The sequence below is a fragment of the Aquarana catesbeiana genome, linkage group LG08 (assembly GCF_042186555.1).
Source record: "Aquarana catesbeiana isolate 2022-GZ linkage group LG08, ASM4218655v1, whole genome shotgun sequence".
Classification (NCBI taxonomy): domain Eukaryota; kingdom Metazoa; phylum Chordata; class Amphibia; order Anura; family Ranidae; genus Aquarana; species Aquarana catesbeiana.
Genome location: NC_133331.1, coordinates 148,607,859 through 148,621,183, shown reverse-complemented (window position 1 = coordinate 148,621,183; position 13,325 = coordinate 148,607,859). Strand labels below are relative to the sequence as shown.

The 13,325-nt window shown below is 43.5% G+C and overlaps 1 protein-coding gene across 1 annotated transcript in view; it reads right to left on the bottom strand.

Moving 5' to 3' along the window:
- Positions 1 to 13,325, bottom strand: part of ASCC1 (activating signal cointegrator 1 complex subunit 1) — a 441,223-nt gene that overhangs the window by 360,454 nt on the left and 67,444 nt on the right. Inside the window, exon 5 of the mRNA XM_073596562.1 lies at positions 430 to 608. Coding sequence (XP_073452663.1) covers positions 430 to 608 — 179 coding nt within the window. The remainder of the gene's footprint in view (positions 1 to 429; positions 609 to 13,325) is intronic.

Here is a 13,325-nt window from a genome sequence, read left to right as displayed (position 1 = left end):
ATCTGGTGCAGCTCTGCTTAGAAACCAACCAGCTTCCAGGTGTTATTGTTAAAGCCTAATTGAACAAGCTGAAATTAAAAGCTGATTGGCTACCATGCACAGCTGCACCAGATTCTGAGCGTTCCAGTTTTAGTAAATCAACTCCACAGAATCATTATAAAACTACCAGCAAGCACTGCAGCCTCTGGATATACGCATATTGACTACATGTAGTGCAGTATGTTGGGTTTTTCATTCCATACTGCAAGGTGTCTTACAAAATAGCAATAGCTTTTTATTCCCAAGTATGGGGGAAAGAATAATTTAACAGATGACAGTACACGACAGGTAGATGTATCGGTTGTTATGCATTAGGTTTTATACCAGAGATACTAGTATTTAGAAGTATTAGAACTTACACATTAATGAACTTACACATTAATGTTTTACCTTTGAGCACTTAGCCAGGACCTCTTCTTTGAACTGAAGGAACCTCTCCTGAATCTCTGGCTGATTAAGTGCAAATGACAGAAAGTGGGTGAAAGGCTGCTTCTTCCGGAATGACTCTGCTAACAATTCAATGCGCGTCCGTGCAGAATATACGCCATTTCGATGTTGCCCAGTAATTACTGAAATAAAATGATTAGAAATTGTAAGATCACAAAAAATTATTTATGTAATGCAATTTCTGCTGTATCATCTTCGTTCATCTACCTTCTTCTGATATGCCTTTTACCCAGTTGGCCACAGCCAGATACATCTTACTTATGCTTACTACTCTATTGGACACAACCCGAAACATCTTACTTATAAAAACTTTAAAACTTGTCTCTTATTAGCTGCGCTAACTTTGTGTGAACCCAATACCTCCAAACCAACTCCAACCCAACTTAAAGCAGAACTAAACCCACTGATTTAACCGTTCCTAAAAACAATTACTTCCTAAGCATGGCAAGAACCAGAACTGTCACAGTTGCTTATGCTCTCAACCGAACTGTGAAGCCACCAAATGGCTGGTGTCATAACTGATCACATGAACACCACCATGGCACGTAGGCCATGATGGCAGCCTTGTTGGTTGTAAAGAATAGGAGAGTTTAATTCAGCTTTAAGCTCCAGGGAATTTAGATCATCTGAAGTCTGACAGCTATTGCATATCAACTGCCAGGCCTCAGACACTGTCCCCCTCTTATCAATATTAAGCATGCACAACAGTGTAAAATAACAGACACCACAGTTGTAACAAAGAAAGACAGCTACAAGGCTCTGTTATTTAATATAGTTGTACACTCATGAGTTAGAAGACAGTATGTATAAATTGTTTTCAGAATGTTTTACAAATCAATATATGAAAAGTGCGGCGTGCATTTGTATTCAGCCTCCCTGAGTCAATACTTTGTAGAACCACCTTTAACTGCAATTACAGCTGCAAGTCTTTTTGGATATGTCTCTACCAGCTTTGCACATCTAGAGAGTAACATTTTTGCGCATTCTTCTTTGTAAAATAGCTCAAGCTCTGTCAGATTGGATGGAGAGCGTCTGAACAGCAATTTTCAAATCTTACCACAGATTCTCAATGGATTTAGGTCTGGACTTTGACTGGGCCATTCTAACAAATTAATATGCTTTGATCTAAACCATTCCATTGTAGCTCTGGCTGTATATTTTGGGTCATTGTCCTGCTGGAAGGTGAACCTCCGCCCCAGTCTCAACTCTTTTGCAGACTCTAATGGGGCGTACACACGGTCGGACTTTTCAGCTACAAAAGTCCGACAGCCTGTCCGACAGACTTTCGACGGACTTGCGGCGGACTTTCTAACGAACAGACTTGCCTACACACGATCACACAAAAGTCCGTCGAATTCTTACGTGATGACGTACACCGGACTAAAATAAGGAAGTTGATAGCCAGTAGCCAATAGCTGCCCTAGCGTGGGTTTTTGTCCGTCGGACTAGCATACAGACGAGCGGATTTTTCGACCGGACTCGAGTCCGTCGGAAAGATTTGAAGCATGTTTCAAATCTAAAGTCCGTCGGATTTGAGGCTGAAAAAGTCCGTTGAAAGTCCGGAGAAGCCCACACACGATCGGATTACCAGCCAGCTTTAGTCCGTCAGCATCCGTTGGACTTTTGTAGACGAAAAGTCCGACCGTGTGTACGCGGCATAACAGGTTTTAGTCTAAGATTGCCCTGTATTTGGCTCCATCCATCTTCCCATCAACTTCCCCATCCCTGCTGAAAAAAAGCATCCCCACAACATGACGCTGTCCCCACTATGTTTCATGGTGGGGATGGTGTGTTCAGTGTGATGTGCAGTGTTAGTTTTCCGCCACACATAGCGTTTTGCTTTTAGGCCAAAAAGTTCAATTTTGGTCTCATCTGACCAGAGCACCTTCTTCCATATGTTTGCTGTGTTCCCTACATGGCTCCTCACAAACTGCAAATGGGACTTCTTATGGCTTTCTTTCACCAATGGCTTTCCTCTTGCCACTCTTCCATAAAGGCCAGATTTGTAGAGTGCATGACTAATAGTTGTCCTGGGGACAGATTCTCCCACCTGAGCTGTGGATCTCTGCAACTCCTCCAGAGATACCATAGGCCTCTTGGACGCTTCTCTGATTAGTGCTCTCCTTGCCCGGCCTGTCAGTTTAGGTGGACAGCCATGTCTTGGTAGGCTTGCAGTTTTGCCATACTCTTTCCATTTTCGGATGATGGATTGAACAGTGCTCCGTGAGATGTTCAAAGCTTGGGATATTTTTTTAAAACCTAACCCTGCTTTAAACTTCTCCACAACTTTATCCCTGGCCTGTCTGGTGTGTTCCTTTGGCCTTAATGATTTTGTTTGTTCGCTAAGGTTCTCTAACAAACCTCTGAGGGCTTCAAAAAACAGCTGTATTTATACTATGATTAAATTACACACAGGTGGACTCTATTTACTATTTAGTTGACTTCTGAAGGCAATTGGTTCCACTAGATTTTAGTTAGGGGTATCAGAGTAAAGGGGGCTGAATACAAATGCTTTTTAGATATTTATTTGTAAAACATTTTGAAAACCATTTATCATTTTCCTTCCACTTCACAATTATGTACCACTTTGTGTTGGTCTATCACATAAAATCCATTTATGTTTTTGGTTGTAACATGACAAAATGTGGAAAATCTCAAGGGGTATGAATACTTTTTCAATGCACAGTAAGTCCACGGCAACTCATATTTCAGGGTGAACTCTGAACCCTGACACTCAAGCTGCAATGCATATCCCTGGGAACTACAGGCCAGTTAGCCTAACATCAATAGTCTGCAAGCTATTGGAGGGGATGATAGGAGACTACATACAAGATTTCAGTAATGAAAACGGTATCATTAGCAGTAATCAGCATGGATTCATGAAGAATCCTTTTTGCCAGACCAATCTATTAACCTTCTATGAAGAAGTGAGCTGCCATCTAGATAAAGGAAGGCCCTTTAGATGTAGTGTATCTGGATTTTACAAAGGCATTCAATACAGTTCCCCACAAGCGTTTACTGTACAAACTAAGGTCTGTCAGCATAGACCATAGGGTGAGTACCTGGATTGAAAACTGGCTACAGGGGTGAGTTCAAAGGATGGTGATAAACGGGGAGTACTCAGAATGGTCTGGTGTGGAAAGTGTCCCCCAGAGTTCTGTCCTGGGACCAATCCTATTTAATTTATCCATAAATGATCTGCAGTATGGTATAAACAGCTTATTCTCAGTATTTACAGAGGATACAAAGTTAAGCAGGGCAATAACTTCTATGCAGGATGTGGAAACCTTAGAAGACCTAAATTAATGGGGTGGGCTACTGCATTGCAAATGAGGTTTAATATTACAGATACCATGGAGAAGTGAGTGCAGACAAAGGGAATTATAAAGAATTTGCATAGCCATTCACCCAATGAAAGTGCAGGTGTGAATAGGTTAAAAAACTACTGTAAATAGGCTACATCGGTGTCTTTCAACCTTATTTCAGTCAAGGCACCCTTTAAAATTATTGACATTCCTGTGGCATCCCATTCTAAAATGTAAAAAAGTTAACTAATAGTTTTACATAATGCAGAGGCATCCACACAGGTAGGACACCCAACGCTACAGTTGATTTTTTTCTTCCATAGCAAATACCATTTTGCACACTGGTACTGACTAGTATTCCAATGTTTCTCTTTTCCCTCAGTTTCACTCAGCTAATGTGACCCCAGTACCCAGAGAGAGGAAGTAGAGGGGCAAACAAGGATGCTGTAATTGGTTGTTTCTGGAAGGTTGTAATAGTGTAACTAAAAAGCAGACTTAATCCAACTGTTTGTATACACATTGTGGGTTATTTTTAGGCATTTTGCCAAGGCACCCCTGAAGAAACCTGAATGCACCCTGGTTGAAAAAGGCTGAGCTATATCCTATGTGGCTCAAATGTAAACTCTTTGATTTTAACCACTTGCCATCCGGTCCAATTCTGGCATTTCACTCCTACATGTAAAAATCATAATTTTTTTGCTAGAAAATTGCTCAGAACCCCCAAACAATATATATGTTTTTTTAGCAGAGACCCTAGGGAATAAAATGGTGGTCGTTGCAACTTTTTATGTCACACGGTATTTGCGCAGCAATTTTTCAAACGTGTTGTTTATAATTTTTTTTTTAACGGTTTCATGAATTAAAAAAAAAGAAAACACTAATGTTAGCCCACTTTTTTTGTATAAAATGAAAAATGATGTTACGCCGAGTAAATAGATACCTAACATGTCACGCTTTAAAATTACGCACATCTTGGAATGGCGCCAAACTTTGGTACTTAAAAATCTCCATAGGCAACGCTTTAATTTTTTTACAGGTTACATGTTTGGAGTTACAGAGGAGTTCTTGAAATAGAATTGTTGCTCTCGCTCCAACATTCGTGGTGATACCTCACATGTGTGGCTTCAACGCCATTTACATATGTGGGTGTGACGTACGTATGTGTTTGCTTTCCTCCGCTCTCTATCCTGACACGTCCCCCTCAGAAGGTGGGAGAGGAAAGGGGGTGGAGGAGAACACAGAGGGGGGGCAGAGGAGAACACGGAGGGGGTCGGAGGCCGGAGGAGAACATGGAGGGGGGCCGGAGGAGAACACAGAGGGGGGCGGAGGGGGGCCGGAGGAGAACATGGAGGGGGGCGGAGGAGAACACGGAGGGGGGCCAGAGAAGAACACGGAGGGGGGCCAGAGAAGAACACGGAGGGGGGCCAGAGAAGAACACGGAGGGGGGCCAGAGAAGAACACGGAGGGGGGCCAGAGAAGAACACGGAGGGGGGCCAGAGAAGAACACGGAGGGGGGCCGGAGGAGAACAGGGGGGAACGGAGGAGAACAGGGGGGCGGAGGAGTAGGGGAGCAGCACACAGGGAACAGCGGGGAATGATCGATGCAGCGGGGAACAGCTTTGAACACAGCTCTCCCTGTATAGATTTTTAGCTGACAACCGGGGGAGGGAGAGAAGGAGAAGCGGCTGTCAGCTAAAAATCTATACAGGGAGATCTGTGTTCACAGATGTTCCCCACCGCATCGATCATTCCTGGGATATCAGTCGGCCCTTGCGGGTGTTCGAGAGCCGCCGCAGAAATGCGGGAAACTCCCACATCCTGCAGGAGACTTGGGAAGTCTGCGTTATGATTGTTCTTACGGTGTAGGGAATTGCCGGCTGAAAAGAATGTGGTACCGTGATGATGCCTGTACGTGCAGGCATCGTCCCGGTATAACCACTGAAACAGGAGGACGTCCATGTATGCCCTCCCGGCGGGAAGTAGTTAAAACAGAAAATACTGCTTGTGCCCACTAGATGGAGGTAAGCATTATAAAAAATTCATATGATACTTTGCTCCATCTAATGGCCAAAAGGGGTATTTTCCACACATTCGCAGCTCAGTGTACATTCTGCAGAGGACTGCAAACAGTGCCTTTTTTGCAGAAAAAACATTGCATTTTTTTATATTTCGCCTATAGTTCACTTTGAAGTGGTATTAAACCGAAAAACCAAAAATTTAATATATTGCAGCTAATTAGATATGAAGACTGCATTTCTTTTTTCCCTCTGTTTTCACCTGGTGATCTGGCCAGTAACACACATCCACTATTAGAGTGCCCCCCACTCTGGATGAATGAGCACAGGAGGCAGCAGTATTGTCAGTCTGGGGGGAGGGAAGTGTTAGCTGGAGTTTAGTTTCAGTTTCATGGTGTATCTAAATCTGCGCATTTATCTAATACTTTATAAGCAGTTACAGCAACAGTTTTTTTTTATAAAATAGTTGATTGTAAGCAACCCTGCTAGTGTTAAATGGTTTTTCACATTTCTTGTTCTTTTGAAAAACAACAGAACTACTGGATGGATCACCAGATGAAAATAAAAAGAACAAAGTGTAAAAAAGAAAATGAATGCAGCCATCACATCAAAACATTGATAAGCTGCAATATAATAAAAAAAATGCTTTTGGGTTTAATACTACTTTAAGTATGAAAATACAAACCCAGTGGTCTTTAAGGCTAGGGCTACACAGGATGTTTTTAAATCTCTTGCTAATAAGGGATTTAACCACTTGCTAACAACTGTTCAATTAGCAGCATATGCATTTCAGAAGCAAAGGGACTGTGAGCAAGTGGTTAAATCTCCCAGCTGCAAGAAAATATCAAATTTTCACATGCTCCTAGTCTTAGCATGGTAGCTACACAGGTTAATGAACTGATATTGAAGCATTTTAGAACAAAATGTAAAACGGTAACAGACAGATGAAATGTAAATTAGTTTTCAACAGTACACAGCAAATGATTTCTGAACTAATTTCCATCCTTTTATTCATTTACATACAATTTTCTTCTACGGCCTCTTAAGCGAAATTTAAATAAGCAAGGCAGGGAATTCTAAATTTACTCCATAAAGATTTACATACGTTTGCAGCTTCTTTGTATATTTTAATTCATATGTTCATTTGTGGCATCACTTTTCCACCAATCTCTAACCATGGGCTGTCCTTTATATTTGCCCTGACCATCAAATATTAAAAACATAGTGCCCAGTGATCACCAATTTTCACCGATTGACCAATTCTACAAAGATGCACTGCACTGTGTTGCTGTTATGTGCGCTAAAATGCAAATCGGGTTGCAAGGTAAATCACCACATACCAATGCAGTGAATAGAACACATTTCAATAAAGTTCTGTTAACAAATTTTAAACAGCAATCAGCACAGCTTGCTGGTGTGAAGAGGATCTTAACCACTTGACCGGAAGGTTTTACCCCCTTCATGACCAGGTCATTTTTTTCCTAGTCAGCACTACGCTACTTTAACTGGCAATTGCGCCATCATGCAACGCTGTACGCAAATTAAATTCACCTAATTTTTTTCACACAAATAGAGCTTTTTTTGGTCGTATTTGATCACCGTTGGGGTTTTAATTTTTTTTGGTATATAAACGAGAAAAAAAAAACAATTTAAAAAAAAAATATTTTTCTTTTGTTATTAAAAATTTCCAATGAAATCAAATTACTTCATACATTTAGGCCAAAATGTATTCTGCTACATGTCTTTGGTAAAACAAATCCCCATTTCTTGGGGCCCTTAATATGCCAGGACAGTAAAAGTTCCCTGGGTGTATCCCTTAAAAAAAAAAAAAAAAAAAAAAAAGGATCCTGTTCCTTTAAAGCATGAATAACAGAACAGTGCTTGTGCTGTGTAATTTGTCCCTTTCTATAATCTACAATACCTGGCTGATCCTGCCTGGTGCTTCCCTTCCCCCTCTGTAAACTGACCACGTTTATCATGGCTGCTCCGTCATCCCGCTGTGTCTCCTCTGTCCTCTCTTCCCCTCCCTCCCTCCCTCTGCCTGTCAGCTAGATTCTGCCGATCTGCTCCCCACCCCTCCTACTGCTAAAATGACTGTGTTTTATTAATAGAAACCCCTATGTTCCACTAAGTTATGTGATCCAGTGTATGTTCTATATAAAAAATATGTTGCTGTATACCTTATTTCAGAGCACCGCTTGGAGCTCACATAACCACCCGCCACTCTCTTCCTCGTCTCCAGGCTGACGTCAGTGGGGGATTCTCAGCCCCTCCCGTTGTAGTTATCAGACCAGGGCAGGAGAGCGGCAGGCAGTCATGTGAGTGCCAAGTGATGCTCAGAAATAAGGTATACAGTAAAATTTTTTTTTTTATATAGAACATACACTGGGCACAACAGAACATATTTTATTAATAGAAAAGTATGGGAATTTACTTTTTATTTTTTTACCCCGGTGTCTCTGTACTGAGAACTGAGCCATCGAACACTGCCGATGGCTCGGTTCTCTCAGCTCCCTGAGCAGAGAGCTGCTGCCTGTCAAATCAGCAGCTCTCCTGCTCTGCTCCTCCTCGCTCATTGGAGCGCTGAGCTGTGGAGGGGCGGGGAGCGGCCGTTTCAGCGTCTGAGACGGCTATCAGTCCAGGCACCTGGTAGATCCAGACTCCCAGAGTCGGGATGACACAGTGCCTGGACTGATCTGGGTGATGTCAGCAGAGAGCAGACCGATCTCTGCTGAAAACAGGTCACAGGAGTGCAAAACGAATTGTATTCCTGTGACCCTTAGGAGAAGTCCAGCAAAACGAACTCAGGCTAAACTTCTTTAACCACCTGACATCCGGCCGTAGCCGAATGACGGCTACAGCGCGGATGTCAATTCCCGGGAGGCCGTCATATGACGGCCTCCCCTTTCCTCGCTCCCCGTGCTCGCTCACGAGCGTGCATCGGGGAAATTCTGTGTTGGCTGTGTCCCTTGGACACAGCCAATCACAGATCGCTGTAAATGGCCAATCACAGCGGCCATTAACAGCGCGATCGCCATGGCCAATGAGCGATGATCTCAAATGTAAACATTTGAGGTCATCTCTCATTGCCGGCTCTCTCTCCTCACACAGAGACAGCGTGTGAGGAGAGAGAGAGAGAAACTGTCAGCGATCTGTGAGTTTTCAAAAATGTTTTTTACAGTGCCTACAGTGCCCATCAGTACAGTGCCCATCAGTACCGTGCCCCATCAGTACCGTGCCCCATCAGTGCAGTGCACCATCAGTACAGTGCCCACCTGTGCCAATCAGTGCCAATCAGTGCCCACCTGTGCCAATCGGTGCCCACCTGTCTGCCCAGCGGTGATCAGTGTCCATCTGCACATCTGCACAATCAGTGCCCACCTGTGCCACCTCATCAGTGCCCACCTGTGCCAATCAGTGCCCATCTGTGCTGCCTCAGTGCACATCTGTGCAATCAGTGCACATCTGTGCCGCCTCATCAGTGCCGCCTCATCAGTGCCCAGCTGTGCCACCTCATCAGTGCACATCTGTGCTACCTCATCAGTGCACATCTGTGCCATCTCAGTGCACATCTGTTCCACCTCATCAGTGCCCATCTGTGCTGCCTCATCAGTGCCCACCTGTGCCACCTCATCAGTGCACATCTGCACATCTGTTCCACCACATCAGTGCACATCTGTTCCACCACATCAGTGCCCATCTGTGCTCATCAGTGCCGCCTCAGCAACCATGTCCAAAAGAAGCTTTTCAGCCGAGGAGGCGTACCAAATACTGTCCCAGGCCTGACGAGAGCAACGGGGAGCTCTCTTTTTCGGATTCCCTTTCCGACTCTGATTCTGAGTCGGACATAAATTATGAGCCAGTCCTCAGTAGTGGAACACTGAGTGACTCAGAGGAAGATATTCGGCCCGCCAAACGAAGGCGTTCTGTTGAGGAGGCACTGGCATCTACCAGCTTCGCAGTGCCATCCACCAGCACCGCAGTGCCTCAGCAAGAAAGGCCAAGGACCCATGCCAGCCTTCCCTATGCCCTGCAGAACCCCTTGTGCCTTCCTCCTAATTCAGGAGAAGCCAACATTCCCCCTTTCACTGCCCATCCAGGAGTCCAGGTGGACACGGAGAATTTTTCCCCAATACATTTTTTTAATTTTTACCGAGGACATGTTGTCAAATATTGTGGCCCAGTGCAACCTTTATGCACAGCAATTTATTTTGAATAATCCAACGTCCTACTATGCCCGTCCCTATGAGTGGAGAGACCGAACGGTGGAGGAGTTGAAGGTTTTTTTAGGGCTCACATTTAATATGGGACTCACAAAAAAAAAACACTTTGATGTCCTATTGGTCAACCCACCCCATCCACCACATGCCAGTATTCTCCAAGGTAATGCCCAGAAACAGATACCTCATGATAATGAGGTTTCTTCATTTCAATGACAATACCCAGTGCCCTCCCCGAAATGACCCAAACTATGACAGGCTTTTCAAAATTCGGCCACTTTTAAATTATTTTTCTGCAGTATTCCCCCAGCTATTTACCCCGGACCAAAACATATGTGTGGATGAGTCCCTTGTTAAGTTTAGTGGCAGGCCTAAAATAAAACAATATATTCACAGTAAAAGGGCCCGCTATGGGGTGAAAGTATACAAATTATGTGACCGAGTCACAGGTTACATATATGCCTTCAAAGTGTACGAAGGGAAGGACACCCAGCTGCAACCCCCTAATTGCCCAGACTACTTGGGATCAAGCGGGAAAATTGTTTGGGATCTCACATACCCCCTACTGGAGAAAGGCTACCACCTGTATGTAGACAACTTCTACACATCTCTGCCCCTGTTCCACAACCTTCACCGGAAGAAGACGCTTGCATGTGGTACCGTAAAAAAGAACCGGAAGGGCTTTCCTCAAAGTCTGGTCAATAAGAAATTGAAAAAAGGAGAAAAGGCAAGTCTACGAAACAACGAGATTTTGGCAGTCAAGTGGAAGGACAAAAGAGATGTCTACATGTTGTCTTCAATCCACGAAGATACCTTCATGGAAATCCCCAGAAGAAATGGCCCCATACAGAAACCTAAATGCATCTATGATTATAATTTGTTTATGGGGGGAGTTGACTTGAATGACCAGATGCTGTGAACCGTACCTTGCCACAAGACGGACATACCATTGGTATAAAAAAGTCGCAATTTATTTTTTTCAATTGGCCATATACAATTCATATGTAATTTATCGTAACTCCACCCAAAACCCCAAACGCTTCCTTGGCTACTAGGAGGAAGTTTTCACTGCCCTTATATTCCCGAACGGCCTACCAGAAAATATCCGATCAGATGTTCTAAGTCGACTCTCCGAACGCCACTTTCCCGATAAAATCCCTCCCAAACCAACAGGCCAACGACGGCAAAAAAATGTAAGGTGTGTACCAGAGCAGGATTCAGAAGAGACACATCTTTTTATTGTGCACAATGTCCTTCTGAACCAGGTCTCTGCGTAGGTGAATGTTTTCGCCGTTACCACACTTCACTAAATTATTAGTGAAGTATGGTAAACGTAAGCCTCCGTTCCCGCAATTTATCCTCACACCCCTTATGCCACTGCCTCCTCTGTAACTGACCCTGGCTTGTTATTTGACCACGCTTCTGCCTAACGATTCTGTACATACCTCTGCCTGATCTGGAACTGACCCTGGACTGTTATTCGACCATGCTTCTGCCTAACGATTCTGTACATACATCTGCCTGATCTGGAACTGACCTTGGACTGTTTGACCATGATATTTGCCTGCCTCTTGGACTGACCTTGTACCCTGATACTGGAATAGTGGGATTCAACACAGGGGTCTCACATATGTAAGGGGCTCCAGAATTGTTTTTCTGGATGAAGAAAACAATTTTTTTTGTTTTCTCAATCCTAGATTAGGGTCTGGAGACTCGGAGGCTTCAAAGAGATTTGGGTGGGAGAAGCCTCTACCCCTGTCCCCATTCTGCCCTGAATGAGGCCCTACTTCTGCCTGTAGGACTTACTACCGTCATGCTTCTGCCTGTCGCACTGACCACACCACATGGACCTGCCTACTACCAGGACCAATATTTTTGGCACTGCGGACAATATCTCTGCCTGCACTGACCCTGGACTTTATATGGACAGTAACCCTGCCTGCTGCCTGGACAATTGTGTGCGCCGCTGCTGACCAAGTCCCTGCCTGCTGCCTGGACCAGTGCTATCCTCCTGTGTACAACTGCGCTACTACAACCACAGGTAATCTTTTGTTTACGCTTTGCTCAGCATAATGTATTTTGGGGTGTAATTCTTGGTATGTGCATGCTATGTGTCCCTGGAACACCTGACGGTGTTCCTTGCATGTTGGATCTCTGTATGTGGCCAGGCTGTGTAGAAGTCTCACCTATGTGGTATCGCCATACTCAGGAGGAGTAGCAGAATGTATTTTGGGGTGTCATTTTTGCTATCCAAATGCTATGTGTTGGAAATATCTTAACGGACAACTTTGTGTAAAAAAAAAAAACGCGTTTTCATTTTTTTCCACATTTTCCAAAAACTTCTGGAAAAAAATAAACCATTCAAAAGACTCATTATGCCTCATAGATTATACGTTGGGGTGTTAGCTTTCGAAAATGGGGTCATTTTGTGGGTGTTTCCATTGTCCTGGTGCTCCAGGGCCTTCAAAAGTGTAATAGGTGGTTGAGAAATGTGATGTGTAATTTATGCTCCTAGAACACCTGATGGTGCTCCATGCATGTTGGGCCTGTGTATGTGGCCAGGCAATGAAAAAGTCGAACACATGTGGTATCGTAATACTCAGGAGTAGCAAAAAGTATTTTGGGGTGTCATTTTTGCTATCTAAATGCTATGTGTTGGAAATATTTTATAAACGGACAACTTTGTGTAAAAAAAATGCGTTTTCATTTTTTTTCCACATTTTTCAAAAACTTCTGGAAAAAAATGAACTGTTCAAAAGACTCATTATGCCTCATAGATTATACGTTGGGGTGTTAGCTTTCGAAAATGGGGTCATTTTGTGGGTGTTTCCATTGTCCTGGTGCTCCAGGGGCTTCAAAAGTGTAAGGCTCGATTCACACTTATGCATGTTGCTTTTGAGCGTTTTTGGAGGTTTTTTTTCATGCTTGGCACGTTTTTGAGCAGCGTTTTTGCGGCGTTTTTGCCGCGATTTGCGGTTTTTTTTTTTTTTTTTTCATTTTTTTTACAGTCTTAAAAAAAATTACAAAAAAAAAAAAATAAAAAAAAAAACGGCAAAAACGCACCAAAAACGCACCAAAAACGCTGCTAAAACGGTGCACTTGCGTTTTTGATGCTTGTCCATTGAAATCCATTACATGCAAAACGCTGCTTTTTGCATGAAAAAAAGTCCCCGACCCTTTCCAAAAACGCAGAGATACAAAAAAGCATTGATGTGAACATGTTCCATAGGAACCCATGTTAAAAAATTCCCATGCATTTCTGCAAAATGCAAAATGCATCAAAAAACGTGCTAGTGTGA